The sequence below is a fragment of the Cynocephalus volans genome, chromosome 3 (assembly GCF_027409185.1).
Source record: "Cynocephalus volans isolate mCynVol1 chromosome 3, mCynVol1.pri, whole genome shotgun sequence".
NCBI classification, from domain to species: Eukaryota; Metazoa; Chordata; class Mammalia; order Dermoptera; family Cynocephalidae; genus Cynocephalus; species Cynocephalus volans.
The window spans coordinates 25238945-25265699 of NC_084462.1; the positions used below are offsets into that span (position 1 = coordinate 25238945).

At 54.2% G+C, this 26755-nt stretch overlaps 3 protein-coding genes across 12 annotated transcripts; all 3 read left to right on the forward strand.

Moving 5' to 3' along the window:
- Positions 1-382: 382 nt before the first annotated feature.
- Positions 383-9789, forward strand: SLC12A9 (solute carrier family 12 member 9). Its single transcript, XM_063090706.1, has 14 exons — positions 383-453; positions 1402-1624; positions 1847-1981; positions 2399-2530; positions 2913-3221; positions 3808-3915; positions 4020-4131; positions 4744-4901; positions 5009-5091; positions 5421-5545; positions 5692-5884; positions 6062-6236; positions 6425-6571; positions 8507-9789. Exons 2-14 carry the CDS (start codon positions 1444-1446, stop codon positions 9394-9396), a joined length of 2748 nt encoding a protein of 915 aa, XP_062946776.1. The 5' UTR covers positions 383-453; positions 1402-1443; the 3' UTR covers positions 9397-9789.
- Positions 9790-10156: 367 nt separating this feature from the next.
- On the forward strand, positions 10157-14094 carry TRIP6 (thyroid hormone receptor interactor 6). Of its 2 annotated transcripts, XM_063091185.1 has the most exons (9): positions 10157-10390; positions 10678-10805; positions 10927-11052; positions 11292-11675; positions 11946-12039; positions 12175-12344; positions 13153-13331; positions 13605-13725; positions 13850-14094. In XM_063091185.1, exons 1-9 carry the CDS (start codon positions 10282-10284, stop codon positions 13979-13981), a joined length of 1443 nt encoding a protein of 480 aa, XP_062947255.1. In that variant the 5' UTR covers positions 10157-10281; the 3' UTR covers positions 13982-14094. The 2 variants fall into 2 exon arrangements, with proteins under 2 accessions (XP_062947255.1, XP_062947257.1); XM_063091187.1 differs by lacking the exon at positions 11292-11675.
- Positions 14095-15216: 1122 nt separating this feature from the next.
- Positions 15217-26700, forward strand: SRRT (serrate, RNA effector molecule). Of its 9 annotated transcripts, none has more exons than XM_063089527.1 (20): positions 15217-15459; positions 15685-15853; positions 18940-19068; positions 19319-19465; positions 19699-19911; positions 21771-21940; positions 22080-22264; positions 22452-22550; positions 22634-22751; positions 22952-23109; positions 23451-23512; positions 23596-23674; positions 24067-24255; positions 24625-24798; positions 24877-25030; positions 25171-25364; positions 25561-25717; positions 26063-26164; positions 26269-26395; positions 26500-26700. In XM_063089527.1, the coding sequence occupies exons 2-20, from the start codon at positions 15732-15734 to the stop codon at positions 26573-26575; spliced, it is 2655 nt and encodes an 884-aa protein (XP_062945597.1). In that variant the 5' UTR covers positions 15217-15459; positions 15685-15731; the 3' UTR covers positions 26576-26700. The 9 variants fall into 9 exon arrangements, with proteins under 9 accessions (XP_062945597.1, XP_062945596.1, XP_062945599.1 ...); XM_063089526.1 differs by having other exon boundaries at positions 15714-15853; XM_063089529.1 differs by having other exon boundaries at positions 15714-15853; positions 26075-26164.
- The last annotated feature ends 55 nt before the right edge of the window (positions 26701-26755 follow it).

A 26755-nucleotide genomic window follows, 5' to 3' on the forward strand; every position in this document is an offset into this window, starting at 1 on the left:
ACCTGAGCCAGGTATCACGGCCACGCCCACGTCCAGGTCGCCTTCCGCCGTCCTCACACGCCCCTTTCAGGAGGCGGCTCTCCCCGGCGCCTCCGAGCTCCGAGTGGGGTCCGGCCTGCGCTGCTCGCACCCGGGTGACGCAGGACCCGTGGCCCGCAGCCCGCCGGAAGCGCACGGCTGCGGAGCTGCAGGGTAAGCACCTGCGGGCGCACGTGGAGCCGGAGCCGCGCCCGCCCGGGGAACGCCGGGGGCGCGGTTTTCTCGGGCGCGCCCACGGGGCGGGGCCGGGGCTGGGGCCGGGGACCAATGGGGCGCCGGTGCTGGGGGGGCAGGCTCCGGGCCTGGCATCCCGGCAGCCGCAGCTGTCTTTTCCGGCCCTCGCGCCCCCTCCGCCGGCCGCGGACCCTGCAGGCTCTCGGGGATCACCCCCGAGTGGCTGCGTCCTCTGGGTAGGTGAGTGAGCGCCCTGCGGCGCCCGAGCTGGCCGGGAAGAAGGAAATCTGGGCTCCTGGCACCTCACGGGGGGAGCAAGTGGGCAGGAGCCGGGTGGGGGGGGGCAGGACCCGGAGACCCTGGGTTGCGCGATGCGACCGGCCTGTGTTTTTGTTTTGATAGTCGAGGGGTGTGATTGGGTTGGTGGAGTTTGCGGGGTAGCCTTGTGTGGTTGGGAGGAATCTGGTGTATTTGAGAGGAGGCGGCTGCTTGAGATGGGTTGGGGCAGAGGGTTGATGGAGGGTGGGGCTTTGGAAGATTTGGAAGTTTCTTGTTGCCCCTGGGTGAGGTGATTGCATGCGGGGACTTGGGATGGGCGGCTCAGGACTGGAGGAGGGAATGAGGAGCCCTTCTTGCCGGTAACTTACTTCCTTTCGGGGGATTTGCTTCCTCTTATACTGCTAGTTAAGGAGGAAGAGGCTGAAAAGCCTGTGCTGGCAGATCTTTGCCCCTTTCCAGAGCCCGTGCCATCCCTAGTCTCAGGGACGTGTAGGAAGGGGCGACCCCCAGGAGCAGGGAGGGTTCCTGATATGCATGCTGAGGGGTTTGGGGTCCACCACTGTGGAGCAGTGGCTAGGACCATCTGCAGTCCCACTGGCTCTTTTGAGTTGCTAGTAAACGTGTGTGTGTGTGTGTGTGTGTGTGTGTGTGTGTGTGAGTGTGTGTGTGTGAGTGTGTGTGAGAGTGTGTGTGTGTGAGAGAGTGTGTGTGTGTGTGTGTGTGAGAGAGAGTGTGTGTGCATGAGAGAGTGTGTGTGTGTGAGAGAGTGTGTGTGTGTGTGTGAGAGTGTGTGTGTGTTTTCTTGCAGCTCTCCCTGTTGGGGAAGGCTTCTGGGTGTTTGGTTAGAGGTGTTTGGAGGTGGGGAGGCTCTGTGGAACCGCTTTCCATGCGGCATAATCTCTTTTACAGGCCACCTAACCTATTTGTGGTTTCCTCTGCCTGAGCTCAGCCATGGCCAGCGAGAGCTCCCCTCTGCTGGCCTACCGGCTCCTGGGGGATGAGGGGGCTGCCTTCCCTGCCAATGGGGCCGGGAGTCCTGGAGGGGCATCTGCCCGGAAGCTTTCCACCTTCCTGGGTGTGGTGGTGCCTACTGTCCTATCCATGTTCAGTATAGTTGTCTTCATGAGGATTGGTGAGTGGGGGTGGGGGTCTTACTCAGGAGGGAAGTGGTGGGGGAGGGATGGGATTGGGATGAGGTTGGTGAGGGGCCCTTGGAGAAGTGGGTGGATGAAGAGCTTGGGGAAAGGGCTACCTGTGGCCTTGTGTTTAGCTCTGCCCTGGAGCTCTGCTGACCAGTGGGGCAGGGGGTGGAGGGTGTGAGCCCCCTGTGACTGCTTTGCCACTCCTGCCCCAGGGTTCGTGGTGGGCCATGCTGGGCTGCTGCAGGCGCTGGCCATGCTGCTGGTTGCCTACTTCATCCTGGCGCTCACTGTGCTCTCTGTCTGTGCCATCGCTACCAACGGAGCCGTGCGAGGGGGTGGAGCCTACTGTATCCTCCAACATCGATGGACTGGTGTCTGGGCTGTTCTGTCTCTTAGGGAATGTGTGGAAGGGACGAGTACCCCCCATCACTTGGGGACAGGGCAAGTTGCAATGAATGTCCAGCAGGCAGGCTGGCAGGGTGAAGGTGACCAACATTGCCCTACATGTTAGTGTCACTCTCCAGTCTCCTAACAACTATTGATTAGATAGTAATCATTTTACAGATGAGGAAACTGAAGTTCAGAGGATATTAGTGGCTTGTGGAAAGCCACGTGGCTACGTAGGGATACATTGCCGCAGGGAACAGTTCTGGTATTTGCAGGGAAATCCTGGAGGCCACAGAGTGCTTTGTGCCAGGGCCCCTTCCTCATGCTTCATTTTGGTTTCTTTTCCCTTAACGCTCACTCCCTGCTTCCACTTTTAGTCATGATCAGCCGGACTCTGGGACCTGAGGTCGGGGGCAGCATTGGCCTCATGTTCTTCCTGGCCAACGTCTGTGGCTGTGCTGTTTCACTGCTGGGGCTAGTGGAAGCTGTGCTCGATGTCTTCGGGGCTGGTCTGTGCTCTCTCCACCTGGTCCCAACAGCTCTGCGGGTTTGCAGGGCCTGGGATTGTGGGTTCATGCAGGAGAGGGGGAAAGTGAGTCATTAGTCTGGCTTTCTTGAGCTTCCACTGTGTGGCCAGCCTCATGCAGGAGATGTCGACATCCCAGAGATTGTCCTTGTTCACAGGCTAACATTTCTAAAGTTGACAGAGCAAAATTGGTGGTCCCCACCAGGGAGAGCTAAGGTGCTGGGCTAATGTTGAGAAGGCAAGAAGGAAGGGTGGTCTCTCTGATAATAGGTGGGCAAAGGGGGTCTGGTCCTGCTTTGGGACATGGTTGGGGTTGGTTCCCTCCTTAGGGTTGGGCCTTTAACTCTGTCCCTTCCTCTCTCCAGATGCCACAGGGCCCCTTGGGCTCCGGGTCCTGCCCCAGGGCTACGGCTGGAACCTGCTCTATGGCTCCCTGCTGCTGGGCCTGGTAGGTGGGGTCTGCACGTTGGGAGCTAACCTCTATGCCCGTGCCTCCTTCCTTACATTCCTGCTGGTCTCCGGCTCCCTGGCCTCGGTGCTGGTCAGCTTTGTGGCTGTGGGGCCCAGGGTCATCCCCTTGACTCCTCGGCCTGGCCCCAACGGCTCCTCCCTGCCACCCCGGGTTGGTCACTTCACTGGCTTCAACAGCAGCACCCTGAAAGACAACTTGGGTGGTAAGCTGGGCACTGTGGTGCCAGGGTTCTCGGGGCGAGGGCAGGGCATGTGAAGAAGCTGGGTCATTAGAATCCCTGGATGAGAACAGAGATCGCAGGGAATTGGGGCAGGAGGTCTGGACCTCTGAGCAGTGCAGTTTAATTCAAATCTGTCTGTTGTGTGTTTGGCCCAGTGGGGCATGAGAGAGACCACAAGCCAGTACCTGTCTTACAGGACCTTGTGTTCTCATTGGAGAGATAAGATGTGCACTTAGGAAACAATGAAACAGCACAATAAGACCAAATGTGATTCAAGCAGACAAGGATCACCCCAAGAGTTGAGAGGAGAGAGGGGAAGGCCTCTCAGGACACGGCATGGATTACGGCCTGGAGAAGGACATGAGCATTGGGGAAGAAGGAGGCCATGAGTCCGACTGACCCAGGGCCAGTGAAGGGGTCAGGGCTGGGGTCTTGGTGACGGTAGTGGAGAGCAGGCTGAGGGATTGTGGAATGTGAGGAGAGGGTGGTAGGGCCAAGATGCCTGGATTCCTAAGAGAGACGCTGACATGGTGACATCCTCTCCTCTCTGGGCACAATCCCCCCACAGCTGGCTATGCCGAGGACTACACCACTGGGGCCATGATGACGTTTGCCAGCGTCTTTGCTGTCCTCTTTAATGGCTGCACAGGCATCATGGCTGGGGCCAACATGTCAGGTGATCCCCTGCCTGCTTCCCCCTGGGGGCATGGGGCTGCCACCCTGAGGGACGGAGGGGCATGGTGGGAGGGCTAACCTCTCTGTTCACTCCCCTTCCTGCAGGAGAGCTGAGGGACCCTAGCCGGGCGATTCCGCTGGGCACGATTGCTGCTGTTGCCTACACCTTCTTTGTCTACATCCTGCTCTTCTTCCTCTCCAGCTTCACCTGTGACAGGTGCCTGGGGAGGGGGTGGAGGTGGGGTGTCGGAACAAGGTTTGTGCACATGGGTCACTGAGGGACGTGCAGACTGGGGGGAAGACCCCCAGGTTGTTGGGGTGGAGGGAAAATGGGACGGTTTCTTTCTCCCCTTGGGAGAAAGACAGAGCTGCCACTGCCGATGGGAGGGCTGGCTCCCTGGTGATGGCCAACCTGTAGCCAGCAGCTGCCATGGACCTGAACTGTCACCACCACTTGGTCTGGAGTGGGGGTGGGAAATGGCTTTCTAGTCAATTTGTATTTCCACCAATTTGGCCTCTTAGGCATATACCATTGAGAACGACCACCAGGTAACTAAATCAAAGGCAGCCCAATGATAAGCAACAAATACCAAGTGTATCCCCTTGGCACATTGTTTTTATTTTTTTTTTGCTAGCAGGTACAGGGGTCGAATCCCAGAGCTTGGTGTTGTCAGCACCTTGTCCTTGGCACATTTGTATGTTACTCTGATCTTGGGACCAGGGCTAGGGTCAGTTGAGAGTACCCAGCTCTTAACCCCACAATGTTGTGAACCCTTTTCTCACAAGAACTCTGTGGTGGATGCTCACTGATGGTCTGTGTCCCTCCCAGGACTCTGCTGCAGGAGGACTATGGGTTCTTCCGCGCCATTAGCCTGTGGCCCCCACTAGTGTTGATTGGCATCTATGCCACATCACTGTCAGCATCCATGAGCTCACTCATCGGCGCCTCCCGCATCCTCCATGCCCTGGCCCAGGATGACCTGTTTGGTGGGTTCTTCTCTGCCACCGAGCTGACTCTGAGCATGCCCTCCTGTGCCTGTCTTGGTGCCCACTTGGCCCAGGCTGATATGTCTGCCTACATTCTGCTGTTACAGGAGTGATCTTGGCACCGGCCAAGGTTGTGTCCCGAGGGGGAAACCCTTGGGGGGCTGTGCTGTATTCTTGGGCCCTAGCGCAGGTAAGTCTTCCTCTTTGAGCTGGCTGGATCAGGAGGTGCTCCAGCGTGGGCTGGGAGACACGCATGAAAATGCGGATGCATTGGCATTTTGAGGGAGTGCACTGGCACTTTTTAAAAAATTTTTTTAAGAGATGACCAGTAAGGGGATCTTAACCCTTGAGTTGGTGTTGTCAGCACCACGCTTTCCCAAGTGAGCTAACCGGCCATCCCTGTATAGCAATCTGAACCTGTGGCCTTGGTGTTATTAGCACCACACTCTGCCAAGTATGCCACAGGCTGGCCCGTGCACTGGCACTTTGGATAAACTCCCCCTCTTTGTCCCTGCCCAGCTGATGCTCCTGGCTGGGAAGCTGAACACGCTAGCTGCCGTGGTCACTGTCTTCTACTTGGTGGCCTATGCTGCAGTAGACCTGTCCTGCCTGAGCCTGGAGTGGGCCTCGGCCCCCAATTTCCGGTGAGAGATTAAGATGTCTGCGCCCCCAGAGAAAAGGAGGGAGGAATGGGAGGGCCTCACACCCGGGGGGGGGGGGACTGGAGCGGTGAGACTAGGAGTTCAAGGCTGGCCCTGAATCCCCTTCCTTTCTCTCTCCGTCCCCCCAGCCCCACCTTCAGCCTGTTCTCCTGGCACACCTGCCTGCTGGGGGTGGCCTCCTGCCTGCTCATGATGTTTCTCATCAGCCCTGGGGCTGCCGGCGGCTCCCTGCTTCTCATGGGCCTGCTTTCTGCCCTGCTCACAGCTCGAGGAGGCCCCAGCAGCTGGGGCTATGTCAGCCAGGCCTTACTTTTCCACCAGGTTCGGGGAGCTTGCAGGAGGGTGGGGATGGGAGGGAGAGGCAGTCTGGGAAAGCCCCCTTCCCTCCCAGGGGGCCTCCTCTTCCCTTGGCTGGAGTTGGTGTTCCTGCCTGAGAGGTGCTGAGGGGGGACTGCCCACTGGAGACCTTCCTCCCCACCACCTCGTCCCTGTCCCCAGGTGCGGAAGTACCTGCTCCGCCTGGATGTCCGGAAGGACCATGTGAAGTTCTGGCGGCCTCAGCTGCTGCTCCTGGTGGGGAACCCCCGGGGTGCCCTGCCTCTGCTGCGGTTGGCCAACCAGCTCAAGAAGGGGGGTCTCTACGTGCTGGGCCACGTCACCCTGGGAGACCTTGGTGAGGTGCCCTCCCACCTCCTCCCATCTTTCCTCTGCCCTTCCATCTCAGGCGCCTCATGCCTCTTCTCAGATGACCCTTCCAACCAGCCACCACACTGTCCCGACCCATTTGGGATTTGGACCCTAGGAAAGAGAAAAAGGGTTTGGCCAGTATTTGCTGCCTTCCTTTCTTCACCTTCTCTGCAGACTCCCTGCCCTCGGACCCTGTGCAGCCCCAGTACGGGGCATGGCTGAGCCTGGTGGACCGTGCCCAAGTGAAGGCCTTCGTGGACCTCACCCTCTCGCCCTCCGTGCGCCAGGGGGCTCAGCATCTGCTGCGAATCTCGGGCCTTGGTGAGCGGCTCCTCCCTGGGTCCTCTCAGCCCTCTCTGTGGCCTCAGTAAATTCCGTTCCCTTCCCCAGAGAGTAAACCACAAGTTGTGAACTGCAAAAGGAACTCACAGTCTATTGCAGATAAAACAGCGCTGAGAGATAACAGCCGCAGACACCGTGCGATAAGTCTAATAGGAGATGCTAAAAACTAGAGATGAGAGGATACCATATTGGGTTTTTTTTTCCTCTTTTTTTCTAAACCAAAAATTGCGGCATAGGCCCTGAAGAGTATATTTCTGAGAACAATAGGGGAATTATTTGAGTCTTGGGCTGCCCCATCAAATCTAGGGCAGATGATTTCTAACCACCAGAGTTCAGAGAAAGGAAGACCACTCTGTACTGATGTGGTTGGCAAGGGTTTCATGGTGAGATGCTAACTCTGCCAGGCCTTGAAAGGGGTTGAGAAGTAGGAGTGGTGTAACACGTCTCCAGAAACCGCAAAGGATGCTAGAGGGTGTGGGGGCTGACGCTTCTGGATGGAGTAGAAGATTCCTAGCTTTGTGGCTATTAGCGCTGAGGCCTCCAGCCTTGTACCCCAGGCTCCTTCAAATCCATGCTCAGTCTTCTCCTCCCTTAATCCCAGGACCAGTGTCTGTCACCTGAGTGCATGCCTCTTCCCCAATTAGAGTCTGGCTAAAGTTCAACAGTGTTGGACTATGCCCTGTTCAGTATAAACCAGAACGCTGCAGAATGTTCAGGAGGGTGTGTGACTAGTTTAATCTGCAAGATCAGCTGGAGCTCACACCTGCTGAGGTGTCTGGGGTGTTATCAAGCATTATTAGCCCTTGGAGCATCTGAAAACCTGGTTTTTCCTCAGCTCCACCTTTTGTGTAAAGAGACTACTACATTCATGAAATTTATCCTGTGGAACGTGATTCCAATACAAGAAAAAGCATTTCCCCTAAATAGTAAATTCTCTTGGCAGGCAGGTTTGGATTTATTGGTAGATTTTTAGCAACCCATTTTGTTTCATGAGACAGGGTCTTTCTTGGAAGAGGTCTCTGAGTTGCTCCGTAAACTCAGCCCTGATAAAGAGAGTAATTAGCCCATTCCACAGTGGTTGTTCAAAAACTAAAATCCAGGAGGTGTTGGTAGGGACTTGGGATGTTGTCATTGGTACACGTCCAGCTCAGTGGCTCTGCGAATGGCCTCTGGTGTAGGGTGGGCAGTGTGCACCTACTAGCATGAACCTTTGGGCCAGTGACTTCACCGCTTGGTGCCTCAGGTTCCTTACCTGTAAGAGAGGAGAATAAATAGTACCCATCTCATAGCGTTGCTTCAAGGATCAGATGAGCTAAAGTTCAAAGTGCTTTCCACAGGATGTAGCCCCTGGTAAGTGCGCAGGTGCTCGCTGTTTCTTCTCCAAGGACCGTGCTATGGAGTGCATAGCTTTGCAGTAGTAGAAGCAGACAGTGCAGCCCCAGCCCATGATCTCACCATCTCCCAGGAGAATCTGGGGTGCTGTTACCCCAGGGATTGAGGCCATGAACTTGACTGATCACAGTGCCTGGTTTGCCCAGTAGAGTTAAACTGTCATCTCCCATCATGAGAAAGGAGTGCTGCCTAAAGCTGCTGGACGACATTTTATTCTCTATGCATCCAAGTGCTTGTCAGTTAAAAGAATCCTGAGGTGAACTTTGCCTATTTGAGTGGAGAACATTAATAGTGAAGATAAATAAATGCCTGTGAAAGTGTTTAGGAAAACGAAGTCATTATGCAAATGTGCGTAATGTTGCCATAAGAGCCCAAGCACAGTGGGAGTGAAATGCCTTGTGGCTGACACACGTCGCTGTCTGCGTGTAGGAGTGGGCGCATGTTAGCGTGGTGTAATAACTCCGCCTGTGAGCCTGATTCCTGTGTGATCTTAACTGCCTGCCTCCCCTTCTCTGGCCCCAGGTGGCATGAAGCCCAACACGTTGGTTCTGGGTTTCTACGATGACGCTCCACCGCAGGACCATTTCCTGACAGACCCGGCTTTCTCTGAGCCTGAGGACAGCACCAGAGAGGGTGGGGCCCCAGCCCTGAGCACCCTGTTCCCTCCACCCCGGGCTCCTGGGAGCCCCCGGGCTCTCAGTCCCCAGGACTATGTGGCCACTGTGGCAGATGCCCTCAAGATGAACAAGAATGTGGTTCTGGCCCGGGCCTGTGGGGCCTTGCCCCCGGAACGGCTAAGCCGGGGGTCTGGGGGCACCTCTCAGCTGCATCACGTGGACGTGTGGCCCCTCAACCTGCTGCGGCCCCGCGGTGGGCCCGGCTACGTGGATGTCTGTGGCCTCTTCCTGCTGCAGATGGCAACCATCTTGGGCATGGTGCCTGCTTGGCACAGTGCCCAGCTCCGAATCTTCCTGTGTCTGGGGCCTCGGGAGGCCCCTGGGGCAGCTGAGGGGCGGCTCCGGGCACTGCTGAGCCAACTGAGGATCCGGGCTGAGGTGCAGGAGGTGGTGTGGGGCGAGGGAGCTGGGGCTGGGGAGCCGGAGGAGGAGGAGGAAGGGGACTTTGTGAACGGCCGGCGGGGAGAGGCTGAGGCAGAGGCCCTGGCATGCAGCGCCAACGCCCTGGTGCGGGCCCAGCAGGGGCGCAGCTCGGGAGGAGGGCCTGGGGGCCCTGAGGGTGGGGATGGTGAGGAGGGGCCTGCCACAGCCCTCACTTTCCTCTACCTGCCTCGGCCACCTGCTGATCCTGCCCGCTACCCCCGCTACCTGGCATTGTTGGAGACTCTGAGTCGCGATCTGGGGCCCACCCTGCTCATCCACGGCGTCACCCCTGTCACTTGCACTGATCTCTGAGCCCTGTTCCTCCAGGGATGGGTTGAGAGTACCCAGGCCTGGCGGCTCATTCTGGTTAGTGGAAGAGGAGGAGAAGCGCCGCCTTCCCCTGGCCCTGTGCTTGGGATGTGGAGGCCGGTGGAGGTTTTAAGGGGATCCTGGGCTCGGGCATTGCCCTGTCTTCTTTGGTGGAGGGACCCAAGTGCACTAATGCAGGGTGGCTGTCCCCACCGGGAGGGAGGGAGACAGCAGCCCTCCCCCGGGCCCGCCCGCCTCTCCCTTCACTGGTGCCTTGACGGGAGGGGCTGGGTCTCTTCTGCGTCTCTAGGCTACCTCAGTCTCCCCATCCTGGCCACAGACTCACCGGCCCCCTGGGGGGGTGATGTTTTTGTTCTGTTTTATTTTTCTAACTCTGCTGACCGTGAATAAAAGACCAAAACACTACAGGCTGGCTGAGCACTGCTGGCGGGTAGGTGAGAGGGAGGCGGGAGGGAAGGGAGAGGTCTTTATGGAGTGTACTGCAGCGAGGCTGCCATGTGCAGGCTGGGGCTCAGGGCCTGGGGGGATCTGTGACTTGGAGGCTGGTCCGGCCTGTACCTCCCACCCCTGCTGCCCGCAGCCCCCCTTGACTCAGCTCCCGCAGAGAGCCCTCCCCTCTCCGCAGGAGGGGGCCGACTCAGGGAGGGCTGGCAGATTAGGGCCTAGGGGGCCACGTGACCCTCCCCCAGGAATGCGGTGACGTCACCGGGGGCGTGGCCACCCCCAAAATTGGGGAGGAAGGGAAAAAAAAAAAGCCAGAAAAAGTTTCTTTCCTGGAGTCCCAAACGACGTGTGGGACAGAAGAGGAGGTCCAAGCCAGAGGCCCGGGCTTCCCTGACCACTGTCTGAAGTCCCTCGTTCCAGGCCATGTCGGGGCCCACCTGGCTTCCCCCGAAGCAGCCGGAGCCTGCCAGAGCCCCTCAGGGGAGGGCGCTCCCCCGAGGTGCCCTGGGGCCACCACCAGCCCATGGAGTAGGTAAGGCAGCCCGCATTCTGCTCCCAGGAGCCACCAGCCACCTGGTGCTCACCTCTGCCCTTCTGCTCCTGCCTCCTGTCTGCCTGCTTCCTGCTGTCCCTTCCCCACGCCGGCTGGGACCAGCCACCCGTGGCCCCTGCAGCCATCCCTGCCTCCTGCCCCACTCTTGGGATCCCAGGTGTTGGGGTAGGAGGAGAGGAGGGGCCCAGAGCCCAGAGGACAGCCTGCTCGATGTGCACCCTCCTCTCCTCCCCTATCCCACTTTTGGTCTCTCTTCCTTACCCCAGCACTGCAGCCCCAACCCAGGGTCAATTTTTGCTCCCTCCCATCTGAGCAGTGTTACCAGGCCCCAGGGGGACCGGAGGATCGGGGGCCGGCTTGGGTGGGGTCCCATGGAGCACCCCAGCGATCCCAGGTGAGAACTGGGATTGGGGGGTAGGGGGTGTGGGCCCCGCCAGCGCTAAGTGCGAGCGGAGCCCAGGGCAGGAGAGGAGACATTGTGATTTTCATTCTCCTTGCTTTGGCTCCATCCTCAGGGGCTCCCCCCAGACAGGGGGGGCCTGCACCCAGGAAGCCTGGATGCTGAGATAGATTCGCTGACCAGCATGCTGGCTGAGCTGGACGGGGGTCGTGGTCACGTCCCACGGCGACCAGACCGACAGGTGACTCCCCTGTCTTGCCCCTGGATTCTCAATCCCCATTCACCCCCCACCCCTACTCTCTAAGTGAGTGACGATGTGCATGCCAGCATGGAGAATGCGTGGACTGCCAGAGCTCACTAGCTTGTCAGGCAGGACTTGTCAAAAGCCAGTGCTTCCCTGGGGGCCACACACAGGGGACTCATAAACATGAATCCTGGAACAGGCCTTGCTCACTGCTTCTGGTCTGTATTTTCCCCCAGGCTTATGAGTCCTCTCAGCCCCCTGCCTACCGTACGGGCTCCCTGAAGGTGAACGGAGGGGGTGTTCCACCTCCACAGCTCCCGGCATCCCCCTATGGGGGCCCCACTCCGGCCTCCTACACTACCACTAGCACCCCAGCTGGCCCTGCCTTCCCTGTGCAAGTGAAAGTGGCACAACCAGTGAGGGGCTGTGGACCGCCCAGGCGGGGGGCTCCTCAGGGCTCTGGGCCTCCGCTGGGCCCCCACTTTCCTCTCCCAGGTCGAGGTGACGCCTGGGGGGCTGGCTATAGGATCTACCGTGAGCCAGGGCCAGGGGGTAAAGAGGAGGCTGCTGGGGTCTCTGGCCTTGCAGGAGGTGGAAGAGGAGGCGGGCATGGGCCCCAGGTAAGCCTGGGGTGCTGGGATTTTGGGTCCTCAAAGACAACCGGACACTGATTGGGTGGAGTGGGGGTGGTGTTTCATGTCCTGGTTTTAGAGCAGAGTCAGGGGTCTGGGGTGTGGAGCAGGTCGGGAAATACAGAGGGGAGGGTGCCAGAGCTGCCCACTGGATCCTGGGCTGAGAGTTTTCAGATGTGTCATCTGGGCTGAATTGCCTGGTCACTCTTGGCATCAGGAGATAGAGATAGGACTGATCTCCTGATTCCCACCTCCCAGGTCCCCCAGAGCCAGCCTCCTGAGGAGGAGCTGGAGAGGCTGACCAAGAAGCTGGTGCATGACATGAACCACCCACCCAGCGGGGAGTACTTTGGTGAGATGACTCTGGGGGCAGAATGGGGAGGGGGAAGGGTGGAAGGGGAGTCAGCGGGGACAGTGGGGGCAGTGGGTCTGGCTTCCTGGGTCTGTGCAGATTGACTCTGTCCCTCCCTGTCCCTCCCTGTCCCAGGCCGGTGTGGTGGCTGCGGAGAAGATGTGGTCGGGGATGGGGCCGGGGTGGTGGCCCTTGACCGTGTCTTCCATGTTGGTTGTTTTGTGTGTTCTACGTGTCGGGCCCAGCTTCGGGGCCAGCATTTCTATGCCGTGGAGAGGCGGGCGTATTGTGAGAGCTGCTATGTGGTGAGTGGTTGGGGCTGGGGGCGCTGAAGTCAGCAGCAGGAGGCAGGGCGCTTCCAGCCAAGGTGGGAACTAGGTGTCCAAGCCCAAAGAGGAATGGGGGTCGAAGCTGGGGGACTCAAACTGATGTACAAGAAGAAAGGAGGAATTAAGTAGGTAGCTAAATACTGGCTGCTGGGAGGTTAGGACAATAGTCTCTTACAGCGTGAGGCATTTTAGAGTTAAGGCAATGCATTAAATTCCCACAACACCCATGTGAAACAGATATTACTATTGATTACCATTCATAGGAAACTGAAGCTCAGAGAGGTCACGTACAGTCATCCCTCGGTATCCGTGAGGGATGGGTTCCAGGATCTCCCTCGGATACCAAAATCCGAGGATGCTCAAGTCTTTGATATAAAACAATGTGGTGTTTGCATATAACCTACGTACATCCTCCCGTATAGTTTAAATCATCTCTAGATTACGTATAATACCTAATGCAACATAGACACTATGTAAATAGTTGTTTAGGGAATAATGATAAGAATAAAAATTCTGTACCTATTCAGTAGAGATGCAATTTTTAAAAGATTATTTTTGATCCAAGATTGGTTGAATCCACAGATGTGGAACCTGTGGAAACGTAGGGCTGCCAAACCCTATCCAGGAAGTTGCACTGCTGGGACCTGAACTCAGATCTGCTCAAGTCCAACGTTCACTGAATCACATGCAGGGGCCTACATAAATAGATGGGTGGGTTGGCAGGGAGCCTGTTGGGCTGCCACGGTTTCCTTCTCCCTGCCCTTCCTGCCCTCCTTCCCAACAGGCCACCCTGGAGAAATGCTCTACATGCTCCCAGCCCATCCTGGACCGGATCCTGCGGGCCATGGGGAAGGCCTACCACCCTGGCTGCTTCACCTGCGTGGTGTGCCACCGCGGCCTCGATGGCATTCCCTTCACGGTGGATGCCACCAGCCAGATCCACTGCATCGAAGACTTCCACAGGTCAGGCCTGGCCCCTGCCCTGTCTCAGGATGTCAGACCTTTCTGATTTCTCTCATCTCTCCTTCACACCCCAGACAGCCCCTGCCCCCTCCCCGCCCCCATTTCCAACCCTTGGCTCTGCCTCATTCTCTTTGACATCACTCCCTTCCTCAAAACCCAAGACCATACCTCCAGGCTTTCCAGTTCCCTCCCGCATTCCTCTTCTCTGGGCTCCATTGCTAGTTCCCTGCAACCCTGGGGCTTGACAGGCTCCTTGGTTCCCTTCATCCCCAGGAAGTTTGCCCCACGATGCTCAGTGTGTGGTGGGGCCATCATGCCTGAGCCGGGTCAGGAGGAGACTGTACGAATTGTTGCTCTGGATCGAAGTTTTCACATTGGCTGTTACAAGTGCGAGGTCAGGGGGCCTAAGCAAGGGCAAGGGGTTCATGGGGTCTGGTGTGCTGGGTATGGTAGAGTAGGAGGGACAAGGAACCTGGGGGTCTGGTGCTAATGGGAAGCTGTTTCTCCTTTCTCAACAGGAATGTGGGCTGCTGCTCTCCTCTGAGGGTGAGTGTCAGGGCTGCTATCCGCTGGATGGGCACATCTTGTGCAAGGCCTGCAGTGCCTGGCGCATCCAGGAGCTCTCAGCCACCGTCACCACTGACTGCTGAGTCTTCTCAGAAGCACCTACTGCATTCTCAGTTCCATTGGCCACCCTCCCTGACATCTACCTTTGCAACTTTTCACCAAATGCTGTCTCCTCTTCCTCCAATCATGAGAAATAAGAATCCCTCAAGTGTTTACAAAACACTTTCAAGTCTATTGTCTCATCTGATTCTCACAGCAGCTCAACACAAGCATGATTGTTGTTACTGTCTGCATTTTTGCCCGTGAGAATGCCAGAGCTGAAAGATGATGTCTCCAGGTTGTATGGTTCTCAAATTTCAGGACCAAGATCAGAATCTGGGTCTTCTTAGTTCCGGCCCAATTTTTTTTTTTTTTTCAAATGTAGTTTGGTGTAAAGACATCCTCCTCTCGGTGCTGGGAGCAAGGCTGCAGCATGCACCAGGGGGGCAGCATTTCCTATTCTTTTGGGCCCTATTTTATTGGGGGGTGGGGGGGCGCAGGGTTCCGAACCCTTGACCTTGATGTTATCAACATCACATTCTCCCACACTCTCCAGACTCTCCCGAGTGAGCCACCCGCCAGCCAGCATTTCCTATTAAACCCCACACTTAATTCATTGAGAAGGGACTTGGTGTTATCCTCGGGGTGGGGGATCATTTAATCATTTAAACGGGCAGGCTTGATCGTGCCTGTTGTTCAGGACTTTAACCTATGGCCTATGCCATCAAAGTACTGGTTGGGGTTAAGACTGAGATCAGCCAGTTTAGCTCAAAGATGGGGCGCCTTTATTGAAGAGCAGGAACAATGGGATTTGCACGTAGCGCATACTGTGGTATCAATAAAGGCTGGTTCTCTGGTGGGAGCAGAAAATGGTGGGAGATGATGCTTTAAAATGGTTGCTTCCACCTTCTATCCCCTAAACGCCCGCGTTCTCCAAGCTCATGCCCTGCGCGAAGAGGGGGCGAAACCACTCCCAATAAGGTCAGGCGGCGCCCCGAGCAAAGGCTCCGTGGAGGGCGGCGGCTGGATGTAAACTGCTTCAGAACCTGGACACATCTCGGGGAGCGCGACCCCCGACCTCGGACCGAAGAAGCACCCCCTTCACACCCAGAAGGCTCGGCCGCTCTCCCGAGACCACGTTTGGTCTAACCCGGGTCCCATAGTTCCTCTCCCTCGTGCAGTTCTCGTCCGGGAAAGCACGCGAGACTTCCGTGTCCCCTCCCCTTCCCATCACTCCCTGTTTCTCCCGCCCTCTCCTCTTCTCTTTAGTTGTAGTTCAGGCCGCGCGAGGGTAGTTTGTGGTTCCGGACCCGGTTACGCGAGTGACGCAGGTGCAGCGCGACTGCCCATCCTCGGCTGTCCCACTTTCTTCCCCTGTCTTCGGCGCCTTGCCTGAGAGTCCCGTGTCACCCTCTCACCCTCCTCGCCATCCTTGTCGCGCGCTCGAGGCAAAGAGGGGCCCCAGATCGCCTGGAAAACAAGCCCGCCCGAGCGCTAGCCCAACGGACGCGACCGCTTCCAGGTGGGGGAGGGGAGGAGCCTGGGGGGCCCGGCTGGTGCGAGCCTGAGGGAGAGGAGCCCAGGGGCCGACGGGGGTGGGCAGGGACACCCTTGGGGCGAGTGGGAGTATCGGAGCCATCCCCCGCTGTCGGGGATGACGGGGACAGCGGAGGGCTGGCCTTGGCGGGAGGGAGGCGGGCGCGCTGCCCCTGAGGGACGGTCCTTTCCTCCGTTCATCGTTGTTCAGCACCCTGACCACTCCTCTCCGGGCCTCAGGCCCCCGCAGACTACGTCATGGGTGATAGCGATGACGAGTATGATCGAAGGCGCAGGGACAAGTTTAGAAGAGAGCGCAGCGACTATGACCGTTCCCGCGAAAGAGATGAACGACGTCGAGGGGACGATTGGAATGATCGGTGATATGCTTTTCTTTAGTTTTGTCCCCCTGTTTCATTCCGTTCCACTCCTCCCTCGTTGCCTTTCCCTTATAATTTTGTTAGGGTGAACCATATGAAATCGCTCACTGGACTGTTCCCTGTGGTTCAGTCTTGCTGTTGGCCAAAGAACTAGCTATGGTTTTTGAAATGTCCTGAAGATCAAAGCAGTAGAGCTAAGAGAGTGTTAAGTATGAAAACTACTATTTATACATGCACGGAAAGTCCATTTTATTGTTTGTAAACTATATCTCAAAAAGGTTGCTTCAGAAAAAGTAACATAGTATTGATATGACTGGAGAGGTTGTCAGACCAATTCCGTGACCAGCTATGATTGAGTTTATTGTGACTGTTTTGCCTGAAATCTTAGAAAGAGTTCTTTGGGCAATGCTAGTTGGGTTAATTGGTTATGAGATGTAGTTATTGCGCTTAGGAGCTTACAGTCTGAGGTTTGGCATGGGGGGCAAAATGGCCTTGAGCGTATCCCGCAAATGAATATATATAAGAGTTCATAATAAAGATGGTAGGACTGGCCAGTTGGCTCAGTTGGTTAGAGCACAGCCCTGTAACAGCAAGGTCAAGGGTTCAGTTCCCCACACTGGTCAGCCGCCAAAAAGAAAAAAAAGATGGTAAGTGTTGACGGAACAAATCTTCAAGGGAGGGGAATAGTGCTGTAGGTCAGGGAGATCTGCAGGGAAGTGACACTTAGCTAGACCTGGAAAGATGAGTGGGAATTCTCCAGACACAGGTGATGTGAGCATCTTGGAGTTGTGGAGAAAAGAGCACAAATTCTAGTTTGGTTAGAGTAGTGGTTCTCAAGATGTTTACAGACTCTAGGGGGTCTGCAAGGTTAAGACTATTTTTATGGTAATACTAAGATTTTATTGTTTTCATTGTATTGATATTTGCACTGATGGTGCTGCAGCAGTGGTGGGTAAAATTGTTGGTGCCTTAGCACAAAACAAGATAATGACACCAAAGAGGGGGAAAAAACCAGTTTTCACTTATTGTCCTTGATGAAGCAATAAGAATTTTTAATTTTATTAAACTGGACTCTTGACTCTCTCTTTCCAATAGGTATAACATGGGAAATACGCATAAAGCATTTCTCTTTCTTTTTTTTTTTTAAAAGATGACCGGTAAGGGGATCTCAACCCTTGACTTGGTGTTGTCAGCACCACACTCTCTGAAGTGAGCAACTGGCCATCCCTATATAGGGATCCGAACCCGTAGCCTTGGTGTTATCAGCACTGCACTCTCCAGAGTGAACCAGGGGCCGGCCCTCGCATGAAGCATTTCTATTGCGTATAGAAGTGCAGTGGTTAACTTGAATAGGTCTCATGTGATTGAGTTTTGAGCTAAACTAACAACTCTTCCATGGTGTATTGGTTCATTTCTGTTGCTTATAACAGAATACCTGAAACTGGGTAATGTAGAAAGAAGTAGAATTTATTTCTTACAGTTTTGGAGTCTGGGAAGTCCAAAGTCCAGGCAACACATCTGGTGAGGGCCTTCTTCTTGGTGGGAACTCTGTAGAGAGTCCTGTGGCAACCAGGGTATCACATAGCGAGAAAGGGCTGAAGAAGGGTGAGCTGGGGGCCTGGCTGGTTGGTTAGCACAGTGTTGATAACACCAAGGTCAATGGTTTGGATACCTATATTGGCCAGCCACTAAGAAAATAAAAACAAAAAAATAGAACAAAAAATTAAAAAAAAGAAAAGCAAGCTAAACTTTTCACTGGCTCTCCTTATAAAGCCATCAGAACCACACCCATTATTCCATGAGTGGATCAATCCATTCACAAGGGCACAGTTCTTGCAGTGTAATCACTTCTTAGAGGCCCTAGTTTTCCGATACCATAATTGGATTTCCCACCTTCTTAACACTCTCACATGGGGGTCAAGTTTCCAATACATGTACTTTTAGGAGACACATTTAATCCATAGGCATTCCACTCCTGACCCCCAAAGTTTGTGTGCTGTTTTTACCTGAGTGAATGACTGTCCAACAGTGGTTTTTTATACTTGAGTATTTGGCAGACCTTTTTTTGAAAATGAACTGAGAGAACCTGTTACTACTCAAGGCACACTGTCAGTATTTGTTGTCAGCAATGAGGTGGCACCTTCCAGTGAAAACTAAAATTTTGGAAAACTTGTATCTACCAATGTGAGCTTGACAGCTTTCCATACTTAGACTTTTCTGATGAGATAGGTAGTGTAGTAATGAATGTGACATTTTGATATCATATAGTAGTCCTTTCTTATCCTCAGGGGGTATGTTCCAAGACCCCCTTTGGTTGCCTGGGAAAGTAGTCATTTTATACAAAAACATGTAGTAGTTTATATTAATATATAATTTTAAAATTAATAGATATTAAAACTTTCTGTTTTAATTTTGAATACATTAAGTATTTATCAATGTAACTCTCATAAACAAAAACTCTTTGGCGTCATCAAAAATTTTTAAGAGTGTAAGGGGGTCCTGAGACCAAAAAGTTAGAAAACCACTGGGTTAGAGTAAAAGATTTTTTTTTGATAAGATGGGGATGGGGCAGCTGGTTACTGGTAAAGAGGCTGGAAGGACAACATTTGCAATGTTGCAGTTCTGGGAGATATGACAAGGGCAAGGATTAGGACAGAGTTTGTGGGATGGCAAAACAGGACAGCTTTGATAGGCTTTGAGGCAGAGGATTAACAGGACAATAATAAATTAGTAGTGAGGTTAACGCTTGATAACTTGATGGTGAGATGTTGACATACTGAGAGTAGGAAGCAGGGAGGGGAAAACAAATTTGGCCCCTAGGGTGGGAATAATAGGCTCAGTTATGACAGATTGAATTTGAGGTAACTATGGACTTCTTGTAGGGGATTATTAGTGTGGGTCTAGAGCTCAGGAGAAAGCTCAGGCTTTCTGGAAATAGACAGGAGTCTTTTTCTGTTTAGAGTGTAGTTTTGTAATTTTAGGCTTTTAGTCTGGTGTGTGAGACAGAATAGGAGTGCCTGTCCAGGAGTATGACCTTGGCATATCCAGTTGTATCTTTAATTGCTGTTACTTGTTCTTGTCTCCAGAGAGTGGGACCGAGGCCGTGAGCGCCGCAGTCGGGGTGAATATCGGGACTACGACCGGAATCGGCGAGAGCGGTTCTCACCTCCCCGCCATGAACTCAGTCCCCCGCAGAAGCGCATGAGGCGAGACTGGTGAGATGGCCACAGTGTCTCTCTCCTCTCCCCAACCTCCATTCCTCCTGGGCCTCGTCTGTCTTCCCTCACCTCTGCTGAAAACTCATTTCCTTTTCTCAAACTTCCCATACACCCATTGTTTCCTTTCCTATAAACTCTTGGGTGAGAGACCACATTCTTTGTATGCCTCTTCCTCTGTCCCATCCTCCTTTGTGCTCTGGGGAGATGGTTTCCTTCTCTGTCTGACTTTTGTGTCCCCTACCCTCAGGGATGAGCACAGCTCTGACCCATACCACAGTGGCTATGAGATGCCCTATGCTGGGGGGGGTGGGGGCCCAACTTATGGCCCCCCTCAGCCCTGGGGCCACCCAGACGTCCACATCATGCAGCATCATGTACTGCCTATCCAGGCCAGGTAAAGACCTGGGGTTCTGGGCTTCTCGGGAGAAGGGAGTTGGTAGCCTTGGAGGATGGATTGGGGTTGCTAAAGACCATGACTGGAGCCAGGGAGTGGGTTAGGCACACAGAGGAGTGCTGCTGGGGCAGTAGCAGTTGGTGCTTGGGGTGATGTCCATGGTGGGTAAAGGAAGAGGGCAGCTGGCTACCCTGGCCCCCCCCACCCGCCCTCCCTCTTCCCCTACAACCAAGACTTCCTGACCGGGCCCCCCCCAGGCTGGGCAGCATCGCAGAGATAGACCTGGGTGTGCCACCACCAGTGATGAAGACCTTCAAGGAGTTTCTCCTTTCATTGGATGACTCTGTGGATGAGACGGAAGCAGTCAAGCGCTATAATGACTACAAGCTGGATTTTCGAAGGCAGCAGATGCAGGATTTCTTCCTGGCTCATAAAGATGAGGAGTGGTGAGTGCCCCTACTTCCCTGCTACCTTTCCCCTGGCATGTTTCCCCTGGCCCTGCCAGTGGAGCTGCGGCCCTGTCCCCTTCCCATTTTCCCCAATCCAGAACTTCTGAGGGTGGGGGAGGGGAAGTATAACAGCATTGGCTGATGGGGTCTCCCCCTCACTTCAACGACTGCCACGGTTCCCCACCCCATCTCCCTTCCCCGCTGTCCTCAGAAAATGAGACACCTCCAGGCAGCTGGCCAGAGTCACCTGGCTGGCCCCTTGGAGCAGCAGACAGACTGCTTCCACACTTGCTGGTATTGGGTCATTGTCATCCCTGATCACCAGGACCTTGTGTGGCTGTGGCATCCTCCCAAAAGCGACGAGTGAATCCAGACAAGAAAAGCAAAGATCTCAGGGTCATTTGACAGAAAAAGAATTTTAATTTTTTTTCTTTTTGTGGATGTTTTAATTTTAATCAACCATCTTTTCCCCCCTTCCTGCTCCTCCTCCTCCTCATCCTCTTTCTGCTCCTCCTCCTTGAAAAGAGCCAGAACTGAGAACTACACCCGCTCATCGACGGAGCTCGGAGCAAACCCACCTCCACCCCCACCATACCCAGCCCATACATGAGCCCCTGGGCTGAGCCGCGCTGCCCCGGCCAGGCAGACAGGCAGGGCACTGCTGTGCACAATGCAGCGGTTTAGCTGAATGTGATTGCTCAGGCAGTTAGTCAGTCAGGGCCCCCACCGCGGAGTCCCGCGGGGGTGGGGCATCTGGGCCGGGCGCCCCAGCCAGGAGCCAGCCGGTGGCCCACCAGCCAGCATGGGCCCTGGGCGCCGCTAGTTAAATCTTGAGCTCTGTTTGACCAAGCGGCCAAGGTAAAGATCCTGGAGGTGATGCCTGCGGCTTTCCTTTCCTCTTAACGCTCAACTTGTGGTTCTGTTCTGTCTTCGCTGTCCCCTCTTTCTAACTGCTCTGTATGTCTTTGTCTAAATCTCTTCCATCTTTGGTTCTTTCTCTGTCCCTGTTCTTGCTCCCCTGCCTAACACTTCCTTCCTCTTTTTTTTTTTTTTTTTTTTTTGCTTCAAATCCTGTCTGGTCTTTAGTTTTTTCTTTTGTATTCGATTTCTGGGACTTTCTCACACTTTTCCCTTTCCTCCCTTTTTCCTTTTCCTCATACTCCTAATTTCTTGTCCCTCTCCTCCCACCCCCCGCCAAGGTCGTATTTGAAATGTTTTATTTTTCATGCTCCACCCCAACCCTCCAGTCTGCTTCTCTATCCCTGTGGGCAGTACCTGAGGCTATAAGGGCATGTCAGTTTCTCCTTTGGTAATTCCCTGGCCCTTCACCATCTTGCTCCTCTTCCCAGAGGGGGAGAAAGGCATCCTGCTTATGGCCTTTCCTATCTGGTGCATTTCAGGTTTTCCCATCTTCCACCTAGGGTTGGAGGGAGTTGGGAGCAGTTTTTTTAATGACCATAGTTTGGGGTTGGCAAGGAGAGGGAGGTTCTTTGGGGCCTACTATTTACTTAGCCTTTCTGAAGCTTTGGGAAACAACACTGTTTTAAGTTAGTATTACTCAGAGTGATAAATCTGTCTCTCTAACCCTGTTCTCCCCCTGTAGTCATTGGCCTTCCCAAATCCAGAGCGCTCTCTTAGTTTCTGGTTATCCCGCAAATCTCAGAGCACAATCTCTGGTTCCTTTTGGGGTGTTGGGTGGTTCTGGTGCACCCCTTTCCTCTAATCTGTCTGCTTTTATGACCTTTTGTGGGTATGAGAGGATGGGGGCTGTGCCCTGACATTCCCGGGCCCCTCCCTACATTCTGGCCCTGGCCTCCAGTGACTATTTTGTCCTTCCGTCCCCCCTTCCTTCCCAGGTTTCGGTCTAAGTACCACCCAGATGAGGTGGGGAAGCGTCGGCAGGAGGCCCGGGGGGCCCTGCAAAACCGATTGAGGGTATTCTTATCCCTCATGGAGAGTGGCTGGTTTGATAATCTTCTTCTGGACATAGACAAAGCTGATGCCATTGTCAAGATGCTGGATGCAGGTGTGTGAATTGGACAGGTGGCTGACATCTGGGCCCCATGGAGATGGGGGTGTCTGGTGACCAAGATCTTGGTTGGGAAATAGAAGCAGGTTGACAGAAGCTTGGGCCCTTGGATTGTGACTGTTCTCTTTGTTGCTAGCTGTGATTAAGATGGAAGGAGGCACAGAGAATGATCTACGTATCCTGGAGCAGGAGGAGGAGGAGGAGCAGGCAGGAAAGCCTGTGGATCCCAGCAAGAAAGAGGACGGCCGGGCTGGACCAGGCCTGGGGGATGGAGAGCGCAAGGCCAATGATAAGGAGGACAAGAAAGAAGATGGCAAGCAGGTCTGAGTGGTGGGGCCTCCGAGTGCTGCCTCTGGGGGGCCTGGGGAAAGGAGAGTGCAACATCTTTTGTGTGGTTGTGGTGTCCAGAGGAGCTGGGACGGGCGTTGTGTATTGGTTGGGGAAAAGGTGAACTGGGTTCAGCTGTGGAGGCGGGAGGGGGCATTCCAGTGATCATCTCTACCTGTAGGCCGAAAATGACAGTTCTAATGATGACAAAACTAAGAAATCCGAGGGTGATGGGGACAAGGAAGAGAAGAAAGAAGACTCTGAGAAGGAAGCCAAAAAGGTAAGTTATCTCTTGCATGGGGTCAGAACGTCAGGGCTGGGGTCCTGCTTCCCTGACTCAACCCTGTGCTGTGGCTCTCACAGAGCAGCAAGAAGCGGACTAGGAAGCGCAGTGGTGATGACAGCTTTGACGAAGGCAGTGTGTCTGAGTCTGAGTCTGAGTCTGAGAGTGGCCAAGCCGAGGAGGAGAAAGAGGAGGCTGGTAGGCTTTACTTTTTGCTTCTAGTCCCTTCTCTTCCTACTGAATGGCAGTGGAAGGAGGTAAGAGGTTGGTGAAATTGATGGAGGGTGGCTTTTGGGGGGAGACTTCTCTGGTGGTTGTGGGGGGCAGTAAGAGCTCCTCTCTCCTCCCCACCGAAATCAATAATAAAAATTCACCAACTCCTACCACTTCCTGCATAGAAGAAGCACTCAAGGAAAAGGAGAAGCCCAAGGAAGAAGAAAGGGAGAAGACTAAGGACGCTGCAGGGCTGGAATGTAAGCCCCGGCCCCTGCATAAGACATGTTCTCTCTTCATGCGCAACATCGCGCCCAACATCTCCCGGGCTGAGATCATTTCTGTGAGTGGGGAAAATAGTATTGGGGGCATGGCTGACACCCAGGCTCTGTTCCTTTGGGGTGGGGGTTGGAGAGAAGGCATCAGAGACTGCCTCTGACATATGTCCCTATTTCTCTTAATAGGGAGGTCCCCTTCCAATGCACCCACACCCTTGGAGGGCTAGTCCTAATTGCACCATTTGCCTTCCATGCTGACACTCTTAAGCCCTTTATTGGTTTTTCTTTGCCCGAGGATGGGAAGAATTACAAGGCAGTTCCCCAGGGTTCTGAGGATAATGGGGATTGGAGGAAGAAGTGAATCCTTGAATCACTGAATGGGGTTTCTGTTCCTCTGCTCTTGCAGCTTTGTAAAAGATATCCAGGCTTTATGCGTGTGGCACTATCAGAGCCCCAGCCTGAGAGGAGGTGAGGAATTGGATATAGGGGAAGGTTAATGGCCAGCGTCACTTCTACCCTGTGACGATGCTGACATTTTCTTTCTTGTGTAGGTTTTTCCGTCGTGGCTGGGTGACCTTTGACCGCAGTGTTAACATTAAAGAGATCTGTTGGAACCTGCAGAATATCCGAGTGAGTGCTGGGAGTGGGACTGGTTTTTTTGTGGGGGTGGGGGGAGATGGCTGGCCAGTACAGGGACTGACTATGGATCTGGGTGTCATCAGCACCATGCGCTAACGGGCCAGCCCAGGAGTGGGACTGTTTTGAAGAAAGGGAAGTGTGGTTCTTCATACCCCATACAACCTCTGACTCCTTGGTTCATTCATTGGCCCATTCATTCTGCATCATTTTTCACCCATTCATTGTTCACTCTGGGTGAGACTCTGGGACTGTTACCATGGACAAGACCTAGCTGGTCCGTCTTCCTCAGGGCTCACAGTCTGGTGCTCTCAATAGGGGCAGTCTTTGAGCTGCTGCTTCTTGGGCAAGTATTGGTAAGCTTTCTGATTACGTGTTCTCTCCAGCTCCGTGAGTGTGAGCTGAGCCCTGGTGTGAACAGAGACCTGACCCGTCGCGTCCGCAACATCAATGGCATCACCCAGCACAAGCAGATAGTGCGCAATGACATCAAGCTAGCAGCCAAGCTGATCCATACGCTGGATGACAGGACCCAGCTCTGGGCCTCTGAGCCTGGGACACCTCCTCTGCCAATAGTCAGTGACTCCCCATGGGACTTTTTCAAAAGCAGCAGATCATCTGCTGTGGGTACCTCTGACCTCACTTGATTTGTAGCATTGACCCCTTGCACTCACCCATCCACTCTCGTTTGCCCCTCCCTGTCTGAGTAGCAACTCTTGGAGAGCACCTTCCAACACAGTAGTTTGACATTAGTGATTATTTGTGGGCTGGGGTCTAACAAATGCAAAAATGAAGACAAAAACTGAGGAGGCAAAGGTAACAGTTATGTCAAGTGAACCCTGAACTCCTTTCCCTCTTTTCTCCTCACATTGTGGGAGTTCCTAGGTCACCCACCCTGCAGTGTTTTCTCTGCCTCACTTGGCCCTCTTCTCCTTCCCTACCAGAGTCTGCCCTCACAAAACCCGATCTTGAAGAATATCACTGACTACCTGATTGAGGAAGTGAGTGCTGAAGAGGAGGAGCTACTGGGGAGCAGTGGGGGCCCCCCCCCTGAGGAGCCTCCTAAGGAAGGGAACCCGGCAGAGATCAACGTGGAGCGAGATGAGAAGCTGATCAAGGTGCCAGCTAGGTGTGTGGGTGTTGGGAGCGTGGCTTGGGGTAAGAGCAGTGAACTAATAGCTTATCATCTCCCTTAGGTTTTGGACAAACTCTTGCTCTATTTGCGCATTGTGCATTCCTTGGATTATTATAACACCTGCGAGTACCCCAATGAGGATGAGATGCCCAATCGTTGTGGCATCATCCATGTTCGGGGTCCCATGCCACCCAACCGCATCAGTCATGGAGAAGGTGGGCCTTCCCTTTTCCCTGGCTGCCTCTGGTCTTAGTCCTCCTGCTAGTGCTCTGCTAGTCCTCCTCCAGTCCCCTCCTCTCCTGTTCCTTGCTTCTGGCACCCATCTCTAACCTTCTTTTCTTTGTTCCCAAACCAGTGCTGGAATGGCAGAAGACGTTTGAGGAGAAGCTGACTCCACTGCTGAGCGTGAGGGAATCTCTCTCAGAGGAAGAGGCCCAGAAGATGGGTCGCAAAGACCCAGAGCAGGAAGTGGAAAAGTTTGTCACCTCTAACACCCAGGAATTGGGCAAGGATAAATGGCTATGTCCTCTCAGTGGCAAGAAATTCAAGGTCTGGGATGTTAGAGAATTGGTGTGCTAGAAAGGGGGGAGGCAGGGTTGAGCCAGGAAGCCCCCTGAGTTAGGCCTGGGGGGAAACTTCTTGTTGAACTGACTGGAGGGAGGCCGATTATCTTTCCAGGTTGGGTCTGGGAATAAGGGAACGTACATTACTCGCTCTGTTCTGACCCTATTCTCTCTTCACCCAGGGTCCTGAGTTTGTGCGCAAACATATCTTCAACAAGCATGCAGAGAAAATTGAGGAAGTAAAGAAGGAGGTGGCGTTTTTTAACAACTTCCTCACTGATGCCAAGCGCCCAGCTCTGCCCGAGATCAAGCCAGCTCAGCCACCTGGCCCTGCCCAGAGTAAGATACGATCCATGAGGGTCTGCCACACCCTCTCCCTTGACTATCCAGGGACTTCTGTTTCTCTTTAGCTCGTCATCCCTGAGCTGTTTCTTTTTTTTTCTTTTTAAAGATTGGTGTTGTCAGCACCACGCTCTCCCAAGTGAGCTAACCAGCCATCCCTATATAGGGATCCGAACCCTTGGTCTTGGTGTTATCAGCACCACACTCTCCCAAGTGAGCCACGGGCCAGCCCTATCCCTGAGCTGTTTCTACCTGATCCTCAGGCTGTATTTCTAGAAGCCAGTTGTCATGCCACTCACCCCTCCTCCCCCACCGCAGTAATTCATGTTTCTGTCCGTGTTGTACTCCCCCCAGGCCTGACCCCGGGACTCCCCTACCCACACCAGACTCCCCAGGGCCTGATGCCCTATGGTCAGCCTCGGCCCCCCATCTTGGGCTATGGAGGTAAGTGTAGGAGGGAGAGGAAAGCGGGTGGAGCTGGTGGAGAGGAAACAGCTAGGATGTAGTGTGGTCATAATTTCCTAACTGAACACTGATCTATTTCATAGCTGGTGCTGTCCGCCCTGCAGTCCCCACAGGAGGGCCTCCATATCCCCATGCCCCATATGGTGCTGGCCGAGGGAACTATGATGCCTTTCGAGGCCAGGGGGGTTATCCTGGGAAACCTCGCAACAGGTGAGAATGAGCTAAGACGTCCAAGCCCAAGCTTTCTTACTTCTTTCAGTCTCCCTTTCAGGGACCCTCATCTCTCACCCTGTTTTACCTCGTTCATCTCACAGGATGGTTCGTGGAGACCCAAGGGCCATTGTGGAGTATCGTGACCTGGATGCCCCAGATGATGTTGATTTCTTTTGAGCCGTCCACTTTTCCTCACTCCTGGTATCATCTATACTTGGGACTGTCTTGTCCCATCTAAATCGGAGAATTTTTTGTACGTTCAGCCTTACTGCCAATAAAAGTACTTCCACAACGACTCTTAACACAGTGTATGTTATATACCTCCCCAGATCCTCCCAAACATTGGCTGGGGTCATG